This window comes from Catharus ustulatus, chromosome 1 (genome assembly GCF_009819885.2).
Source record: "Catharus ustulatus isolate bCatUst1 chromosome 1, bCatUst1.pri.v2, whole genome shotgun sequence".
NCBI lineage: Eukaryota > Metazoa > Chordata > Aves > Passeriformes > Turdidae > Catharus > Catharus ustulatus.
Window position 1 is genome coordinate 106,359,616 of NC_046221.1, and position 21,778 is coordinate 106,381,393.

General features: G+C 38.9%; 1 protein-coding gene across 4 annotated transcripts in view; it reads left to right on the forward strand.

The window, feature by feature from the left end:
- Nucleotides 1–21,778, forward strand: part of SPIRE1 (spire type actin nucleation factor 1) — a 129,585-nt gene that overhangs the window by 66,452 nt on the left and 41,355 nt on the right. For all 4 annotated transcript variants that reach the window (XM_042779108.1, XM_042779107.1, XM_042779109.1 and 1 more), the window contains exon 4: nt 12,870–12,995. In XM_042779108.1, the coding sequence (XP_042635042.1) occupies nt 12,870–12,995 (126 nt within the window). The remainder of the gene's footprint in view (nt 1–12,869; nt 12,996–21,778) is intronic.

Consider the following 21,778-nt stretch of genomic DNA (forward strand, 5'->3'; position numbering starts at 1 on the left):
TGGAAGCTTGGGTGAATGGAAAACAGGGTTTTATTGCCTCTGCATGAAGAGAGAACAAACCCCTTTGTTTTGTTGTTATTTATCTATTTATCTCAGAGGAAGGGGCTAGAAACTTGATTTAAGCACTAGAAAAAAACAGGCATTTGTTCTGTAGTTATTGCCATCACGTGGGCAGGGAAGAACATGATACTTTGGGTGATTTAAGCCAAAACAGAGTTGTATAGTTGGGGTTTTTTAGAGCAAGTTGGCTAGGTTTGGGGTTTTTGCCTTTTCTTAGGACAAAGCAGGCTTGGAATTGGGACAAGAACGTCCTAATGAGTAATTGTATTTGTTTTTTCGTTTTGGCATGCCTAGATTTCTTGATGTGAGCATTAAGACCAACACTTGCATTAATCCAGCAAATTTTCATGAAGCCAAATCTTTTTATGAACTACTCTATTCTAATTAATTCACCTCTACCAGTCTGTTATATCATACTGTATGTAACAAGCCCCCATATATGTATTTTACATAGTCACATATACTTACACAGGTAGATGTAAGATATCACTATCCTCAATCCACCTTTTGAAAAGGAAAGATTGTAAGGCCATGTTTAAAAACATGACAGTGTTAAGGGAAGAAAGTGAGCTATAGGGTTTGTTTTTTAAAAAAATCATCTTTGGTAGCATGAGATAATTTAAAAAACTGTAAAAACTGAAGTGCAAGCCAGTATTAGCAAGATTTGTTACGTTTTTTCATGTCTGGACAGAAGGAGTATGTCACACTTAGAACTATTTTTAATGGCTCAGAGATAACAAAAAAAAGAAAAAGAAATATGTTTTCTAGACAACACACGTTTGGAAATAAGAATACTTAGTAAGTTAATTTTGTCCTTGTGTTTGTCCTTGTGTTTAATTTCTTATAAACCCATATAGAAAGGGAACGGATTCTTGTACCTTAGCCTTATGAAGAAAGCTGGGGACAGTTCACGTAAATCCCTTCAAAGTAATTTTAAAGCAGCTTTGAACGTGACAAGTGTTTAAGTGAATTATGTTGATAGACAGGTTTCATTAATTAAAGTGATGTCATTTGGTGTCTTAACAGTTGTCCTGATTTTTCATTCTGGGCAGTGTAACTGGAGGTCAACATGTGGTCAGCTTTACTTTGAAAGTAACCACTATGCTTCTTTTAAAAGGGTGATGTCAGTCCTTTTCACTTTTGAGTGTGCTGGAGAGCAAAGGAGGGTGTTTATTGCAATTTCTTGCCCTGGTTATGGTGCCTACTGTGTTTGAAGCCAAGGCACTTTGCTGGGGACTTTCCAGTGAAGTCTGGTTGCCAGAGACACTTGGCCTCATGGTGTCACTTTCAGCAGAAGTGCTGAAATCTGTCTGTACCCAGAAACCTTTAAAAACCAAAAAACCTTACCTTGGAACACTGTAAGTTGGGCTTGCTTTCCTGGCTTGGAGAGGGAGAGAGGGAACATGCCTGTTCCTTCCAGGTGCTCTCCTGGTGGCCAGGCATGGATGGCATCCATTTGCTCTCAGCCTGGCTCTATGGTCAAGCCAGCAGGTAGAACAGGATGGGCGTTTCTGTTGTGTTCAGGACACTTGCTGCTGTGAAGGTGAAACTCGGGAGGTTTGTAATCTCCAGGCAGGTATTGCTTGTGCCTGGGTGCAGGGCAGCAAGCAGCTGAGGGAGATAATCAGCAAGATAACTGGACACCCCCCACAAACCTCTTTTGTCTTACGTGCCTACCACAATGAAAGAATTATTAATTTTCTTTACCACTCTGGCAGATAAAGATAACCTCTCTTTGAGGGTAATTTGGCAGCTATCTTGACCTTTTAATGAAGGTGCTGCAAGCAGAGTGGTTTCTTGCCAGCTCCTTGCTGGTGTCATGCAGAGTTTGAGAGAACTGATTCCCCCTTGCCTTTCCTGCCTCCCCCAGATTCCTCTTGAAGCCATCTTTCTTGTGGGACACTGATGTACACTTAGGGATACTGGCAAAAAGAAATAGTCGTGGGCTTTTTGACAAGAGACTGTTGTTTGAAGTTATCTTTGCTGACAGAGCAGTCTGTAAGTTTTAACACTCATCAGTTTTACACCAGGCTCTTGGTAGATGTGATGGTACATCCTAAATTCAGTCCAGAGCTGTTGACTAACTGCAGTTGAGGCACTTTGCCAATGCCTTAGGTATGTTCCTTTATCCATTGCTATAAAGTTCAATATGATGTTAAACTGCCTTTCATCTTTCTGAAGATAGCAATATTTGAAATAGATGTATATACTTTCATTTCTAGTGACTATACTTTGTTCTAAAGTCTCAATTTTTAAAAACATAACTGCTCTGACTTTTAGCCTTCAAAGTGGTTTTATAATGAAAAATGTTAGTGTAGAGAAGAGTTGTGCAAGAGTAACAATTGGTCTTTCAGTACATGCAGGAGAGTGCTCTACCATGATCACCCCTTTGATAACCTTCCTTTCTGTGACTGAGGTCACTACGATATTAATTACCTTCCAGAGATATAATTCCCTTTATAGTTCTGCTTTAGAAGGCATTGATAGACTTATCATGTAAAAGCATCTCTTTCAATGGGCATGTTGTAGATGCCTCTGCAGGTGCCAGGGGTTTTAAAGGTAGCTTTGAAGTTGAAGAACTGAGCTGGGAGTTCCTGCCTGACTTGTAGAAAGGTATCTTTCATGATGTGTAGCTGAGAACAGGTAAATAATTCCCTATGGTGCAGGTCCTTAGAGTACTTGACACAAAATAGTTTAATCATTTTAAGGTCTGTGTTTGAAAACAAAGCATTCATGCAGCACTTGATTGGAGAACTAGAAAAATGGTTTGCCTACCTTCATTTTCTCATTTTTTCTTCAGATAATAAGATTTTGATGAAGAGATGGCTGGCAGCTGGGTTGTGGTGTGTGGGGGTTTTTTTGTTGTTGAGTTTTTTGCTTTTTGCTCTTTTTTTTCCGTGTTCTCTGTTGAGGACCTTTCTCTGTTGACATCCCTTTAGTGAGGAACATACTCCTTTCTACAAGGTTCTTTCTCAGATAAGAATGGTAATACTTATATGGTTGAAATAACCTAAAGTGCAAAATTATTTTATGCTAATTAAAAACAAGGTAATAAGGGTTAGAAAGATTCTTCAAATACCTTAAGCTATGTATATGTTTTCCAATGCATCTTCTTCTGAGTGCACAAGTAAATTAATTTCCAAAAGAATCCTCAGCATTTGAAAATACCAGGAAGTTTATTTGAAAATATAACAAACTGTGCTTGGTTTTGCAGTCAGAGATTGGCCCAGGTGCATGGGTTGGCCTACTTCTACAAGTGACATATTTTGAAATAAATGAGATAACTGTTAGAAAGAACAGCCAAGCTCTAAGGAAGACGAAGAAGTGTTCTTGTATTCAGTTTATTAGCAAGAGACAATCTCTCTTGCTCTCCATTTTTGGGTTCCCATCTTGTGTTGAGGTCTGTGTTGTTAATCTGTTTTGGAAGCAAAGACTCATTGCTCTCCCCTCCAAGAAGTCAGGATGTGAGAAAACTAATATATTTTAAGATTGCAACAAGAGATCAGCCTTTAAAATCTACTAGAATCTTCACAATCTCTGAATTAGAAATAATGAAGGTTATATTTAGTATATATTCTTATGAGTTCAGGACCTAAGATTTCAAGAAAACCATCAATTACTGGAAGATGCTTAATAATTCACTACAACTATCCGTCCTAAACGTTCATATGGAGACCAAGATCTTTTGAGTAGATAGAAGTGCAAATGGACCAACAGAGCAGGAGAAAATGTGCTGTAGCATCATATGTGATTTGGTCACAATGGCTTTGATACAGAATTTTATTTTTTCCGTATCAAAAAAGATTCCTGACCAGCCCAGTGGGCTTTGCATTGACCTCAGCTACACTGACAAAAAGAAAATTCTTAATTCCTAATATCACAAGAGATTAAGAATGTGTGCAGGCCTGGACTGCAAGGCTGTCACCGAGCCCCAACAGCCCAGCTACAGTCCCCACAGTGCAGACTCAGCACAGTTTGGGATACACAAACTGGCCTTGAACACTTGGGTGATGCTTTTGCTCCTATTGCTGCCAGTGGACACAAACATATGGAGGCAAAGTGAAGCAGCAAAGTTGTCTTTCCCTCAAGCCTCTGAGCATTCAGGGCAGTATAAACACCATCTGCAATCCCTGCAGGTTAATCCCATCTATGCACTGGGAGAATGTCAAAGCCACTGGCTCCAGGTAAGTAAATTTTTAGTTTTCCAGGACTGAAGTGTATGTAAGGAAAAGGACAAAAATGGCCATCGCCACTATAAACAGAGGGAACTGAGGAGAAAATAACACTTTAAAAGTTCTGATTTATTGGATATCCATTCTGTTAGAATAAGCAAAGATATGTATTTGAATCAAAATTGCTTAATCATTTTAATCAATAAATTGTGGGTTAAATAATTTTGTTCATACCTATCTTAGAGTGGCATATTTAACATTTATGTAACTGATATGCTTGCTAAGAGAATTGCAATGTAGAGTCAGTGGCTATAAATTTTAAGAGAAAAGTGTTAAGGTTACTTGCCTGGAAGGGGAGAAAGAATTTTTCTGTAGGCCTTTTTCATGCAATCAGGATTCCCAGACCTGATTTCCCTGACAAAGGTACTACAAATAAGGAGTAGGCACACATGAAGGAGTAGAACAGCTTTCCGTATGCTAAGGTCTAATGAAAGCAAAATGAGACTTGTTAGAAGTTACTTGATTTTTTCATTGGGAGTAAAGTTTAAAAGCTTGTTTTGCTTAGTAATGCTGTCTATTTGGTTATGTGGCTGGAAATCTGTTTTTTGGATAGTAATAAAAAGTCATGCTTCAGGACAAAACATGAAAGCAAATTATTATTATTATTATGCCTACTGAGAGAAGTTTCAGCACTTTACAACAAACAAACTTCCCACACACACATACACTTTAAAGCTTTGTACGTGAGCTGTAAATTACTGCCAAGGAAAGTGCATGTTTTTATTTTAGTTGATACATTTTAATAGGATTTTAAGTGGCCCATGAATAAACTGCCTTACATTAATATATTGTCTCTCAATTAGAATGTATACAAACATCTGAACTGTTTAGTCATGAGATTGATGGGCATTATTCAAAATGAAAGATACAACCTCTCTGCTGCAGTACTCTCCCTTTTCTACATGTGTCCGTGTGACTTGGTTTCTGATTTGGGGGTCATTTCCCAACATTTTATGGTACCTTTTGATAAAATTGTTTTCTCATTTACATTGTTTGAAAACTTCACTATTTTCTACTGTTTTTCCCCTGATACTCTGTTTTTTTTAAGCAGCAGGCTGGGTGTAATCGCTGCTTTATCTGCTTGTGTGGGGTCTTGGGGAGAGGGGAAGAAAGAAGGGCTTCCATTGTGCCCTCATTCTCTGCTGGGTATGCCAAGCATCCTGGTAAAAAACCAACTCTCCTCTCTTCTCTTGAACAGAAGCAGTAATTCAGTAGTAGTAGCAGGCACCCTGCAGCCCAAAGGAGGCCCTGAGCAACATGGCAGACAAACATACAAAATGGCATGACAGGGGTGCAGCTCTTTGCTAGCAGTTGTTCAGGTCTAAGTTATTTAATAATGTGAAGGGTGGTTCCACAGCTTAATGTGCTGTTAGCTAAATAACTACAGGTAGCCCTGTGAATATGAACTGCCACTCCCCTTCTCCTTTAATTATCCAGTTTTATCGTGTTTTCCCATCTACGCCTCTACTCTGCTTTTGAAGCTGGTTTTCTTACTCAGATGCCTCCGTCTCGTCCTTCACTCTGCTGCTCTGTTGAGAAATGCAGATGTGTGAGTGGTACACATGAGAGCTGCACCATGACCTGTTGTCTACTGGTGAAGCAGAGAGCTTCAGAAAATAGTTGTTGTTGACAGGCTACCTAGTGGTTTTGCTAAATATTGCAGGAATAGAAACTTTATGTAAAAAAAAAAAAAAAGGGAAAAATATAAATGGTAGGTTTTCTCCCTTGCCCATGAATAATCCCATTGATGTTCCACTGAATAGTCAAAGAATGAGAGCTAGGAAATTCAGATTACTGCATATTTATATTACTAATTCCTCCATTATTCTGCTAAGAAACAACAGAGCACAGTTTCTCTGAAACTAAGAGAGAATGCAGAATTGGTTTTCACTTAATTGGCTCCTTTGAAACAAGTCTCTTTGAGAAGCAGGATGTTGTTAGTCCACTATGTAAAGACAGTGTAATACACCTAATACATAATCCAAAAATAGCTGTATGCAGGATGCTGTATTTGAGGGGTAAAAATACCCTCATAGCTTTCAAGTAGAAATGAGAATTTATACGAATGCAGCTTTGTCAAGAAGTCTGCATTGGCACATGAAATTAGTCAGTCATTGAAAACTTAGTATCAAAATATCAGTGGAAATAATCATTGTCTCAAAAAAACATAGGTTGACTTTCATTTAAAGTCTGTTTTGATAGTCAAGTCTTCCTTCATTCTTAGAAAGCTAATAAAGAGTGAGAATAGGGATCACTGAGCATAAAAATTACAGGATTTGACTTAAAAATTATGTTACTGTAGTCAGTAATGTATAGTAGAGTTTGCTTTCCTTTTCCTAACACTAGTGTAAGTTTTAAGTACTTTCAAAAGTGTTTATAATTATGTTAAATATCTGTAAGATTCATTTACCTAAAGATGGTATCATATAGTAGAGTTTCCTTTCCTTTTCCTAACACCAGTGTAAGTTTTAAGTACTTTCAAAAGTGTTTATAATTATGTTAAATATCTGTAAGACTCATTTACCTAAAGATGGTATCATATAAATGTAAAATATTACAAATTATCTTCACTTTTAATTGTCTGTTGTTGGGTAAGGTTCAAGTTTATATGGGTGAGATAGGTGTTAGTCTTGCAGCTGCTGTCTGTTTAAGTTTTTTCAAGATTCTCATCACTGCTTAAATTCAGACTAATAGCATGGAAAAGTAGTTAAGACTCTTCGAATAGTTGTGTAGTGTTAAGATTTTAAGTCATAGTGCTCAACACCTCAATGCAATTGGTTCCTGAAGGAAACAGTGTATGGACAAATATTCTGTTCAGGAGAAAATAGTGGAAGGGAGTCCTTAACTGTGCACCAGTTTCATCCTCAACATTTTGAATCCCTGTGTTTTGCTTTGTGTTTCTGAAACAATGACAGCATACAAAACTTCACAACAGCGTTTCCCAGCACAGTCTGCCCACATGACGAGCGTCTTCCAATTTTACTTCCAGGCTGACTTAAGTTTTGACTCAGGAGGGGATTTGTAAACATTTGTTAGTCCATTCCTGTTTGACATTTCAGCGTATGTATAAATAATTTACTCAAAGCCTTTAATCCTTAGACTTTGCAAAGCACAGGGTAGTTAGTGATGATGATGACGATTATCTGATACAGACAAGTGGACATTTCTTTAAGGATCAAGATCCTATGCAAAGCAGTGTTTTCAATTCTTACCTCATCCAATTTCCATTTGCAGCTTTGGCTTTAATTTCAGCAGCTACCTTGTTGTGTCCTTTTCACAATCCTAAAAGAGAAAACCAGCCAAGGCCACTATTTCTTCAAATTATACCTGTTGTTGCTAAATGCAATAGCTTTGCTGCTGCATTTGCAGGTTCATACTAGAAAGGAAAATCAGTAAAGAAAGACTATATTTATTAAATCATTTTATGGGGAGCATCACTTAAATTTGGAAATTGGGAAAGTAGAGAATTGTGTAGTAATTCCCTTGAACATCCCAAAGTGATGATCAAAGCAACAAATACCAGCACAAGGGAAGGCCTTAACAGAGTGCTGGAGAACACTTAAATACCAAGGTGTAGATGTGCTTGGTACTAACAATTTGCTTCAATTTCCACAAAACCTACCTTTACCTAGAGGCATGCAAAATTAACTGGGAGCTCACACATCAAGCAATTTGACATTCCATGGCACTTGAAAAAGATAATATAAAATATCAGTTAAAAAGGTAACAAGCTTTTGTAGGTGAAGAGTCACTTTTTGTAACTACTTTTTATTTTTTCTGTTAATTTATTTTGTGGATTAATAGCTAACTCTGCTCCTGTCCCTTTTGTCTCATTGCAGTCTTTCCTCTGTGGTATTCTGCTAGAATTCTTAGCAGAGGGATCAGGCAGTCCTTGTCCCACTGCAGTTACAAGCAGCAGAGCCAGGGGCAAATCTCTGCCTGGAATGTTTGAGAGAGCAGCTCCAAAGTGTTGGGAAGCAGGTGAAATGGCTCCAGGTGTTGTGAAAGTCACGTCAAAACTTGTACCGTGCCTAAGTTATGGATACTATGCACAGGGGTGGTCCTAGCAGGCAGAAACATCTTACAAACTCATGACAAAACAAATCTTCAGTGTTATTCTGGATAATAAAGCAAAGCAAAATGTTTGTTTGAGTTTTACAAATATACTGTAAAGTATACAAATTTAAATATAAATATATAAGTATATTTACAAATTACTGTCTTGTAAGATTTCTCTGGTAAGGCATGTGGCTCCTTTAAGTTCATATGAAGAAGGATATATATGAAAACAAAAGCCTAATCATAAACTCTAGTTTATCTTCATGGAGATAAAATCTTTCAGAAAATAGCCTTGACTTGAAAAGGCATCTCAAGCTGAGTTTTATTTTGTGACCATACTGCAAAGGATGAGGCAAATACCTAGGACACTTGCATGTTCAAGGATCTGTTGGTTAAAGTAACTTCTTCTTGTTGCTTAAGAAAAAGTACATCTTTTAAGTCTTTGTTATTACTCAAAGGCTTTCAAGACACTTTACAAGCCTGGCATTTTCAGGCTGGTAATATGTTTTGCATAATATCAATGGCTTGTCTTTGTGGCCCATGGGAAAAAGAAATCCTTTTCTTCTTTGTGGTGCATTCATACAGGCCCTCTGCCCAAGATAATTAGAAGTGGAAACACTTTTTGTCTTCTGAAATCTTAATTCCAGCAGCCCAGGTGTTTGGATGAAACTTTCAGTATATATCTATATATACTTTTTTTTTTGTAAAACTTAGCAGCTTTTTAGTGGGAGAGTCAGTTGTATTTTTTTGTAAATTTATGGAGGGCTTGCTGGAATATATACAAACAAATGCAAGAAATGCTGTTTGATCTCTTCAGATGGTTAAATTGTGATTCCTGTTAGCATTGCTTTGGCTTGGTGCACCCTGTTTCCTAGTCAACTGAGGATGAAGTTGGAGGAGCTGGCAAGGCTATGATATTTACATAATGCCTTTTTTTCCTGTGAACCCTGAATGTGGATAGAAACAGCCTCTAATCTTCTTAGTGATCAAGCAAAGATTGAATGCTTTGGGTCAAGCTGGGGTTTTGCATAGGCTCAGTTAAAAAAAAAATTCTGAAATCCCAGCTCTTCATAATGATTGCAAATGGAAATATTTACAGACTGAGCTAGTTAATGTTTCAGTAGTTGTTAATATTTTTATTATTTCACCAGTTTGCAAAGACCACATAATCTGTTTTGAGCCATACTTTTTGAGACTTCTTGGAAGCAGAACAAACAGCCCTTGTATTAAGCTCTGGGCACTGTTCGAGTTCATTCCCCTTAGGGTAGTTTTAAGTTGTATCATGAGGGATGAAAAGGCAAGTGTCAGAATAAACACACAACCTCAAAATGACTGGAAAAGACTGCATATGTGATCTTAATCCTTCTTGCACCACAACCACTATGACATGGTAACAGGAGGAGTTTATTAGGTGACTATCCTTTCATTTCCCAGTTGTTAAAACATACTGACTGGGATTTTTGTTGTGTGGTACAGTAACAGAGCTTTTCAAACTCTACTACCAAAAAGTTAAAGATTTTTAATTTTTTTAAGTAGATAAATATCCTGAACTCAGGCTAGAAGTTACATTTCATAATTGATTTGCCTTGCCTGCCTAGATTTTGTGGCATTTTTTCATGCAGAAGTTACAGCTTGTCAGGCATTCTGAACCAATGTGCAAGTACAATATATTACAATGAAGGGGGGAAAAAATCAGCCTGTGCTATTTGCATTTTCGTTTTTCTTCAGGCTTACCTTCCCTAATCCAAAAAATTCATGTTGAGTCGTTTGACTTAATATTACCACAAGGAGTTTTATTATGTAATGCATCTTCACATAATATAAGATCACTCAGAGACTGATTTCTCAGAACATGAAAGTTAGTAGGAGCTGCTGGCCCTCTTGTAATACCTGCAGCCTAATGCTTGCAAAGCAAATGGTCAGGTTTTATGTGATTGCTTTTGTAACTTAAATTCAGCAGAAGGCTTTTTTATTTTTTGCTTCACTTTGTGTTCAGTAGTAGAATCAATATTACAACCATTCCTTGCTTGAGCTTGTCAGCACTGCATTTCATTAACTTCCTCAATATTTGATGCAAATTGTTTCTAATTAGCATGCCTCTGAATAAAGAAAAAAAAGATTCTTAAAAACCTGTGTGCAGTCTGTATAATAATAAAATTTTATTCTCAGCTGTGAGGACTTATACCATTTCATGACCTTTTTCAAAATTGCTGTTGCTATTATTTTTATTCTTGTAAGTAGTGTATTTTAGAATTAAACCCTTTTATCTGTACTATAATTAATAACCAGAAAATGAAAACACAGTAAGGCAAGTAAGGACATGATTCATTATTGAGAAAAAGAACACAGCCATACTCAGAACTGGTGTAATGTTCTAATATTTTCATTAAGGGGAATGTTCAGTAGATTCTGTCTTTTTGGTGTATGTTAACATTATTGCACACATTAGGCATGCATCTGTTTTGGTTTTTCTCCCTTTGTCTGCAAAGGAGATGATCCAATTTGTTTAAAAGGGGGAAAAGAAATAAAAAAGAAAAGGAGAAAAAAAAGAAAGGGGAGTGGAGGGATTGGGAGAAAAAGGGAGATATCAATTATGTCCTTGTGATTATCCAGAAATAAGTTTTAAGAGTCTAAGAAAATTTTGGCCATCCTGTGTAAACAGCATGAAATTTGAAGTGTAGAGATCAAAGGCAATTTCATGAATATGGCTGCCTTGCATTTCCTACGTGGAAGGAAAATATATAGGAAAGAATAAAAATATATACACACTTATATCTAAACTTTTCTTTTTTACTACTGAAAGGAGATAAATACATAGCAGTACATGATCAGAACAGGATATTGCAGGAGTCCAAATTGTGCTTGTAAAAGTTTGTCAAAGGAGTTGACCAAATGTGACCACTGAGCTCTGTATTGTTATTCTAATGGGAAGAAATAAAAGATAGCAAGGGGCCTATGGCCTCAGAGAGCAACTTGTCAATGGGATTGAGGCAATCTAAATCTGACTGTACCCAAACACAATTGTTCAGCCCTTCCTCCCTTTTCCCACCCTTGGCAGCACGTTCTCTTTGCACCTTTTTGCCTTCATTTCTGTGAGAGTGTCCATGCCATGAAGAGTAATTGTCTCTTGCTCCACTTCCTTCACATTGTTAATTTTTGTCTGGGTGTGTAATCCTCTCTGAGTTAAGGCATAAGCTCCCATACCAGCATAAGGGTCTGTGGATTTGTACAGCTGGAGGCCAGAGGACCACACCTTTTAGTGGCACTATGGATTTAAATCAAATGGAAAGCAATATGGAAAAGCAGCCTGAGCTTTATGTGTGTCGTGCCCCTTGTTACTACAGCACTCACTGTAATAACAGGAGAGATTTAGACAAGTATGCCACTGGGCTAATTAAGGGCTCTTCTGCTAAAGAGGCTTTTGTCTCAAGCTTTAGTTCTGGAGATCTGAATGTAGCTATATGTATAAAAAAATAGTTACTATAGAACCACAGAAGCAGGACCAATTGTAAGGCCTTGATTAAGAATTGGTTTTATTTTTACATATACGCCAGTATGACACATGATATGGATGCTCAAGTTTCAGCCTTGGGATTTTTAAAATTTAAACGTGTTTAGGAAACAAATTACATATGTTATTTTATTCTGTCTGTTTTCAGACAGTATTTCCATGAACATGATATGTTCATGAAGCTGGATGTCACTCAAACCATTCAGGTTCTCAGTCTGAAGTGTAAAGGCTGATTTCAGTGAAACTTCTTTTGGTGTAAACAGGAGTTGCATGCTTTACTCTAGAAGCAATGCTGGATTGACTGTTCATCAGTAATTGTGAGTAAGTATTAGTGATTTGAGTAGGCTTTCAGAGTTTTGCAAGTTTAGCATATAAGAATGCAGCTGTAGGGTTTCTTTGCTTAGCTGTGCCTGTGTTTGGAAATGTTCATGAGTAGAAATGTCTGAGATAGAGCAATAAGCCTGAGCTTCCATTGCTCTCACTGATTTTTAAAATCTTTGTGCTGCTTGAAGTAAGTCTGATCAGAGTTTCAGCTTGATGACTACACTGTACTTTTTTCCTTGCTTCACCTTCCAATCCTTTCATATACTGATAGGGATACAGTTCTCTTCCATATTCATATGAATACTTAACAGTTACTGTTACAGCTGGTTTAAATGAAATGTGTTTTCCCATAATTTGCTACTGCAGGATGGCTTGTTTTCACAATTATGATAGATAATTATGCTGAATAATGTTGTCGTCGTCCCCCCCACACTTTTTTTTTTTTTAATTAAAAAACAGTGTCTTTGTTTCTATAACATGGTCTACCAGTCCTCTTACCATTCCTGTAGTTCTCTTCCCATAAAACAAATAGGAACACCAATTCCTGACAAAATTGAAATGTCTCATGGATGTTTGTGCCCTTGGTATTTGGTTGCATTCACTTTCATGTTATCTCATGCTCTGTAGCATTATTGAAAGCAATGGGACACTGTTTTGACCCTGTTATTTGTTTTTCTCCCTAGCTGTGTGCTGCCCACCTGCCAACCAGATCCGAGGCATCCAACCACTATCAAGCAGTGTGTCGGGCTCTGTTTGCTGAAACAATGGAGCTCTACACTTTCCTGGCCAAAATTAAAAGTGCAAAAGAGGTAAGCAATCTGAGGTTTTCTGCTTTTGAGCTCATCACCATGCAAATTCGGCTTACGAAATTGCTTCTGTACCCAGCCAATAGAGAATGTCAGATGCTTGAAGAGATGATCTGTAGTTTTCAGGGAGTACTCTTCTTCAGCTGAGGTGTCTTTTTTGTTTTGTTTTTTTTTAAATTTTGGCCTGTAACCATTTACATCCCTCAGAATTTGTTATTAATTGTGATTAGTCTATTTGGAAGTAAAACAGAGGGTTTTCTTGGAGGGTAACACATTGAATACATGTACCCATTCCTGCATATTGTGCAATGTATTTGAGTCTAAATTCTTCTCTGGTGTTTTGGGGATGTTATGAAGTGTCACAGCTTTGCTTGTTCTTCCTCAGCTCCTTCTCATGAGGGAATTCTTTGCTGAGAATTATCTGAGATTCTTCTTGCTTATATTTTGTCCCCAGTCATCAGCTTTTCTTACCTTTTGCTGTATGATTGGTTTGTTTTCTGTCACATTGGTTTCACAGCAGAGCCAAGTTTAAAAATAGAAAACTTTTCCCTTCAGGTCACAATGCTTATGTTCACTGACTGTTTGGCTGTTACTGTTGGCTGAAAGGCCATCCTGTGAACCATTGCAATTAATGGGTCTGGCTGAAGAGTGATTTTAAGGATGATATTTACTGTAGATAGTTTCAGTGATCTGGTCTGCAGAGCAGCCCTGTGAACAATTGTGTTAAAACAGTCTGGGTGCTTGTAACATTGGAAAACTGGTGGGTGAGGGGAAGGGCAGGAAAGCAAACTCATTTCTCAAAGCGGGTTTCTTCACCAAAGCAAACTTGTCAAGCAGCAACACTTTCATAATTTTTTTTTTCCTTAATAAATCCCTGAAGGATTTTCTTTTCTTTTGTAAGTCAAGATCTACAGTACCTTTGAAAAGCAGGATAAGATTTTAGAGGCTGACCTAAAAATTTTGCTGCTGAAAAGGCAGAGCTGTTCCACCTACGCACATGTACTCCCACTGTTTTCCTTCTTCTGGTTCTAGGGAACAAATGCAGTAAATATCAAGCAAAACAAAAAATAAAGGAGTTACTCCTTGTCAGGTTAATGAGCTGAATCAGCTCATTAAAGGGTCAGATGAGCCTCAGAGCAGCACAAGAGAGCTTTTATTGTGCTCATGGTGGCTGCTCTTTCCTTCCTGAGATGCATCATCTGAGAGGGAGAATCCTTCTGAGGTGTTTTCTGCTGCACAGGATCACATTTAATCTCCGCTTCATCAATCCTATTCAAACTGAAAGCAATTTTTAAACTGAAGCAGTGTCATACAAGGATAATTTTGACAATGTCACATGGCTAAAGAGCCACTTGTTTTCTGAAGTGCCTGTGTTATGGGACATCTGCATCCAATACCCCTGATACAGGGAGCAGTCAGGATACAAGATCTCCATGCTAAAGCTGTCTCCCAAACCCTGACATCATTAATTTCATATCTTGGCTTTTAACTACTGGATATCTTAACTGAGGGTCCCACGCTGGAAACACCTCACTCAACAGTTGTTGCAAAGTCCATGCTGAGGTTCAAAGATAACACTCTTCAGAATTCTTCTTTCTCCTCAGAGAGAAATTATATTTCCAACAGTTCTCAAACGCCTTGGCCACAGTGAGCAGTAATAGGGCATCTTTGTTGTCAATGTCAAAATAAAATATTGTGGGCTATAACCATTTAAAATCATGTCTTAACAATAATATTTTAAAAATTATTTTTAAAAGTGGAAAGGTATTTTGAATTTGCAAATTATTTAATCACCTTATCATTGGGCATAAAAACCCAAAAACATCTGATCACACCATAGAGAATACTATGAGTTAATCCCAAATGAAAGAAACCATTTGCCTCTCACAGACTATTAGGCATTGATTCAAAGCACATTTAGGTCAAAGGAAATTCCATCCTTGTGGATGGAATTTTGGCCCTACTGAATCAGTAAGACTTATTGCTTCATCTAACCAGGGCCAGAATTTTGACCTTTTGATTTCATCTTACTCTGGATCAGTCCCTCAGCCCAGTAGGCATGTAAGAAATTACCAGGAAAATTATCTTGGAAGCATCTTTTGGAACTTGAATACTTTGGATTTATGATGTGCTTGGTCCTTGGTCACAGCTTTTATCTAACTATAGATTTGGAAGGTATTTAATTTTGAAAATAATACAGTGTACAAAATAAAAAATAGGTATGAAGAAAATATGAGGTGGAATGCTGTAAATCTTGTTGCACCATTTTAAAATGACCTTTAAAGTTTATACTTGAGGCAAGCAGGGATCATATGATCACATTAGGTTTGTGCCAGTAAAAGCTGTGCTATTGTTTACATGCTCTTCTGTCTTGCAAATACATAGCAGAATCATAAGTCATGAGGAGTACAGTTAAATACAGTAATTTCATGACCATAAGGTGCACCAGACTATAAGGCACACCCCCCCGGGAGTCGGCAAAATTCGCAACTTTGTAGATCATATAAGGTGCACTGGACTATAAGGCGCACTTTTTTTTGCAGCGAGGCTCCACTCCCAGCTCCCCCCATGTGGTTGCTGGCCGAGGCCCCGCCTCAACCCGGCAGCCATGGGCCTCAGGCCTGCCTGTGCCCAGCGGGGCCAGGGCATGCCCACCGCCACTCCGTGCCACCTCCCCGGGGCCGGGACAAGCCTGCCAGGGCTCCTCCCCGCTTCCACGGGGCTGGGCTATGCCTACCGGGGCTCCTCCCCGCCTCCACGGGCTGGGCTCTGCCGCCCGCCCCTCCGTGTCCCCTCCACGGGGCCGGGGCAAGCCTGCCAGGGCTCCTCCCCGCCTGCACGGGGCCAGGCTATGCCTGCCGGGGCGCAGCCCTGCCTCCACCTGGCAGCCATGGCCCTGCCGGCTCCCCCCGCGGCTCGCAGCTCTCACTTCCAGGTTCGCAAATTTCCGAACTTTGTCCATTATACAAGGCGCACCAGACTATAAGGCACCCTTCCAGGTTTGAGGGAAAATCTTAGTCAAAAGGGTGTGCCTTATAGTCGCGAAATTACTGTACTCTTTCTTTTCCTTTTTTTGTTGTCTTCTAAGTAATGCGTATAAAGGAGATAAATACTGAATACTTCAGTAAAAAATTTTTTTTCCAATAAAAAAAAAAATTATACTGTGTAATATTGTGGGTTTGACACTAAAGATGCCAGGAATTTTGAATTGTTAGTTTGTTTCAAAAAATAACAGCCTAATTTGGAGATCTTCCTTTAGATTCCCTCAGACCTAGATGCAATTGTGGATCTGAGATGAAAATGAAATTAAAAACACCAAGAAGGAAAAATAGCCCTCTGAAGTGATTTAAAATAACTTTTCGGTGGATAAAATTTACTTTTCAATTACTTGGATTCCTTCTAGGGCCACTGAGTCGCATCTGGGTATCTGTTTCCCAGGTATATGAGGTTTTTGGTCAGTAAATGCTTAAATAGGCAGCTTCACTGTAGTGGAAGAGGAAGAATTTTTGCTTGTAAAAATTCACATGCTTGGAGTGAACTAAATCTGACCTATATTATGCTGCAGCTAGAACAGGTTTAGATGGAAAATAAACTGTGAAAGAGTCAGGGATAAAATATTGCCATAATGTTGTTTTCAATTTGGCCCTATAAAGACTTAGCAGGACTTTGAAAGTCCAGGATTTCAAGAGCAATATATTGGTAGGTAGGAGGGATAGGTCTATACATTGTAATATGTTTTAATGCTAGTATATACTGAGGAGTCACATGTTCCCCAGTCATCATCTGTCATACAACAAATAGAGCACAGATTCACAAAGGGTTGTACTGACATGAATGTGGGTGAGTGTATTAATCAGAGATGATGAAGCGATGAGTGAGCTGTTCAGATCGTCTCAATGGATGTCAAATAGAATGTCTAAGGCACTTTGTTACAAAATTGATGCCATATGATTATTTCCAGTCTGATTCCCTGTGTATGAAAGGTCAGCAGTAAAGCTGACTTGCAGACAGGGAGGTGGTACTTCCATTCTTGAAAAGTGTGAAATGTTTCATAGAGTGGATGCACAGGGTGGACAGAGTTGAGAAAGATGTCATAATGCCGGTGAAATAGTTTTTAGAAGTATACAACTAAAAATCTTCTTTTTGCAAGGTGAAGATTTTTTAACAAGTTTACTGGGGTGGTTTTTAGCTTGCTGGCAGCACCTGCTAGCACCTTAGGCTCTGTGAAAGGTGGGGTCTTGCTGCAGACCCACCCTGGCTACCATCTGCTATTTTCTGGGAGTGGTCTTCTGATGGGTCAAGAGCTCCTAACTCTTAACAAAGATAGAGTACAGCTTGTTTTTCATGTCAAGAAGTGTTCTTTCAAAATTGCAGTAAGAAAATCCAACAGAAAGAGATTGTCTCTCTCCCTTTATTATTATTATTGTTGTTGTTGTTGTAGTTGTTTTTGGGGGAGAAATGGTCTACAAGGTGAAGGAAATGCACACATGTATGACAAGGGACAAGGTAGTTTGAATATCTGCTAAAAATTGGCCTTCGTAAAATAAAAGATCTTTTTCAGGATCATCCAGAGGTCATTGACATAACCTGTGGTGGTACCTGGCCATAGGCAGAACTGTAGGCAGAAATAAGTGATGTGCAGGAGATAAAGCAAATGTTCCTGCTGTGAAGTATCTGAAAAGGTCACACACATCGCTCAGAAATGGAGTGTGACTGAGAGGGACAGGGAGAGAGTCTGTGCAAACAAAGGAATGCAAAATTTGTGCTCTGGATCAGAGAGGGGGTTCACCAGGGTTGTTTACACTTTGTGAATGTGCTTTTTTTGAGGGATATCTTCCCCAGTCTTCCTCTGGCTCCCTGTTACTGCCCAGTCTTGCCTTCTCTTGGAGTTAATGTTCCACGTGCACTTCATGGCTGAGCAAGCCACCAATGTGCCCTTGCTGCAAAGAAACCTTGTGGTGTCCCAGTCTGCATTAGGAGGAGTGAGTGTTGCCTCCAGGTCAAGGGAGGTGATCCTTCGCCTCTGCTCAGCACTGGTGAGTCCACAGCTGGAGTACTCGGTCCAGTTCTGGGCTCGCCAGTGCAGGAGAGACATTGATGTAATGGAGAGAGTCCAGGGAAGGGCCCGGAAGATGATGAAACATCTCTTCTGTGAGAAAAGGCTGAGAAACTCAGGGCTGTTCAGTCTGGAAATGAGAAGGCTCAGGGGGATCTCATCAATGTCTCCAAATACCTGGGAGGAGAGTGTGAAGAGGACAGCATCTGGCTCTTTTCGCTGGTGCCCAGGGACAGGACTGTATGCAGTGGACACAAACTAAAACACAGGAGGTTCCTCTGAACAGCCAGAAATACTGTTTTTACTGTGAGGGTGACTGAGACTGACAAAGGTTTTCTGGGGAGGCTGTGGATTCTCTGTCCTTGGGGATATTCAAAAGCTGCCTGGACATGATGTTGAACAACTGGCTCTGGGTGACTTTAGCAGGGGGATTGGACTAGCTGACTTTCCAGAGATCTCTTCCGCTCTCAAGCACCTTGTGACTCTGTGGTTGGTACCAGTAAAGGCGATACTGGAATGTGGGATGTAGACCTGTGGGTGATAAACTCAACTGGCACAGGTGGTGCTAAAAAACACCATGCCAGCATAGAATATGAGGTAAGAGTCCAGTAGAGAGATCTGTTGCAGTAGGTTTGACTTACATCTCAGAAAGTTTTAGAGATTGATATACACCCTAGAGCATCAAAATTAATATTCCTTCCAAAACTAATTAAGACTTTGTATATTTTTATAGTTGCCTACATCTCTAATTGCAGTGAAAATCCATGCTCATCAAAAACTCATCCATAATTTCATTATCCACAGCGGACCTTGTAATTAGGCTTTTGGTAGAACATAGAGAAAGCTCCCAATTTTCATCTTTGTACTGTTCTTTTAAAACATGTTGCCTTTCATTTTCTTCCTTTCTGATGTGAAAACACAATTCTTTCAGTCTACCTGGATATATTTCAATCCAATCTATATGAAGTGTAAACGTACAAATTCTAATTAAGGATATAGAAATGAAATTGTTCTTCCTTTCCTTTTTTTCCTAGTTTCATGCTGTACAAAGATTCAGTTGTAAAAGAGCTAATGAAAAAGTCAGGTGGCTGTACTGCTGTATTATTTGTACAAAATATGATAATGGAGGTAGTTAATAAGTACCTAAACAATGTTAATAGCTAACTTATTTTGGAAATAGAGTCATTAGTCCAGTTACTCTCAAAAGTCTTGTGACTGTAAAAGTTGTCAAATACTCTGTGCTTGGATTTTCAGAGAGCACAGCTGGAGAAATTAATTAATTCACAAACTTTTCAGTTCATAACTTCACTTTTGCCTACACTTCCAAATCTCCAGTGACTCCACTTTTGCAGCTGTGTTATTGTCAGGCTTGCAGCTCCATCATGATCAGTTTGATCCCTCAGTTTAGGACCTTTAATAAGGCAAAATGCTGGTGGTTTGTGTTGGGCAGGGGAGAGTTTGGTTTTATTTTCTCAAGTGATGCAGACACTGTCACTCAATCAGTGTTACATGCCTTGGTTTGGGTTTTTTTGCCTCTTACACAGTCATGTTGAGCAGCATGGTGACTATTGCCCTCTTCAGAGCTGAGCAGAGTGCATCAGCAATACCTCTATGCACGAAGAACTTTGTCTGCTATCAGTTTGAGATTTTCAGGAGCTGATTTAACTGATCTTTTTCCCAGTTTGAATTAAATGGGTTTTGGGTCTTTCCAAAGACCTGGAGTAATGCTGCTGCCTAAGCCCTAAGGAATTTAAACTGATGTTGAATAGCTGAAGGTGCATGTTGTGTATTTTAAAATTGAGCCTAGATGTACAAGAATGTTTTATTAGTTTCATGGATAGTGGTGTAAGAATCAATTTAATCAGTGAACAAGTGACTCCTAGTTAAAAGTATAAACTGGGAACTGCAGTAGATTGTGCTCTGCAATTGGTGAAAGTCCAAGTCCAGGTCTGGATTCCCTAGAATACCACGTTAAAGCATCATATTTTAGAAAGCATTTTATGGAAGGGAGTCTTTGACACTGTGATGACAAGAGTCTTACATAAATTCCCATCTGTCACTGAGCACAGAAGAGCACATCTCAAATGTGGGGCACACAGCAGCAGCAAATCAAGCACCTGCTTTTAATAGTACAGGAAGAGGTTTGAAGACATTTGATATTTTTATTACTAGCTTTTGTCACAAAATACAGTCTTCTAAAAAAATGACCAAATGCTGTAAAGGTTTTTAAAAATAACTAAAGCTCTTGAAACAGTAATTTCCCACACATCCAACCCTTATTGCCTGAATGAATGCCCAGGCTGTAATAGGTGAATTGGGTCTGTAGTATGGTCTGAGGTTCTGGGATCATTTGGAAAAACCCTTTTAAAATTTTTCTGCTTTCTGAAATGGAAATCCATTTAGGCCATGTATTTATTATACTCTAATAGCTTTTCTTAAGCCATTGTCCCAAGGGTAAGTGCAAGTGGCTACACCAGAAGCAGCTGAGGTTATTTACAGGTTTTGGAACACAGTTGAATTGTGACAAAGGGTCTATTGTACTTTAAATGTGTTGGTTTCCATAATTTACGGTTGAAACAGGCAGAAACCCACTGATGCTGGCTGGGGATGCTGGAGGGAAACCCTAATGTTCCATTTAGTCTACAAGTTTAAACATAATCATTTGTCACAGTGAATTTATTCCTTCCCAAGCAGCACCTGACAGGTGTCGAAGAGTTATAGAAGCCTTCCTAAACACTTCCTGCAAGCGTAGAGCACTTGCTGGTTTCTTCCAAGCTTTGTTAGTTGTATAATGATGGAAATTCCTTTATCTTCTACTCTTGTCCACTAATTGCATGGTGAGCTGCATTTAAGTGCCAGAGCCAGGTGCCAGGGAACAGAATGAGCTATCCCTACGAAGTGGATGTCTGTGGTACCAGTGCAGCCAAGCACTAAGCGCAGGGATGGGGAGTAAAAGTAACCCAGATTTGGCAGCAGCCTGTGCTTGTACCAGCTCATTTGTATCAGAAAACTGCACTTGGAGACGCTTCATCTCTTGGCTGGCAGGTTTTGCTCCTTCAGCTCTCTGGTGCATGGTAGCCACCATCACTTACACCTGTGCTTTCTTGGGTAGGCACTGCCCCTCTAGCTATGTTCCAGAGAAACTAATTAGATGGTTGCCTTATTTGGAAGATCTTTCAGCTGCTCAGGGTGAGTTTTTCCCCCTTCTAATTTTCAGCTGTTAAGAAAAACAGGTTGCAATCTCTTCCAGCTTCATGAAATATTTATGTCAGTCACAAGCATCAGCCTTTGGGTATAAACCAACCCCATAAACTGTATGGTAGGGAACACAGTTGCTGAGATGGGTGATTGTCAGCAGTCTTGTTGACTAGCTGAAGGATAGGTTAAGTAGCTGGAACATGTTAATTTTTAGAAAAATTAAAGTGTACCTTCCAGTAGGGAAAGAAGGAACAGATCTGATAGTTGTGAGCACGTTTACTGAAGTTATTTTTTTTATTACAAAGAGATAAATGAAAAATTATCAGATGTTATATTTTGCAGTTTACTAGTAGCTGTTCACAGTTTGCAAGAAAGAAAGTAATTTACAATTAATAGGTACTGTATTTTAAATGATTACTCCAACTGTATGATACAGAAAAGACGAGGCCCTGGATAGCAGAATACACATAGGCAAGGCCTTTATGTTAGCTGTTCTTTCCATTTTTCTGTTTTTCCCTTGGAAAGGGCAATG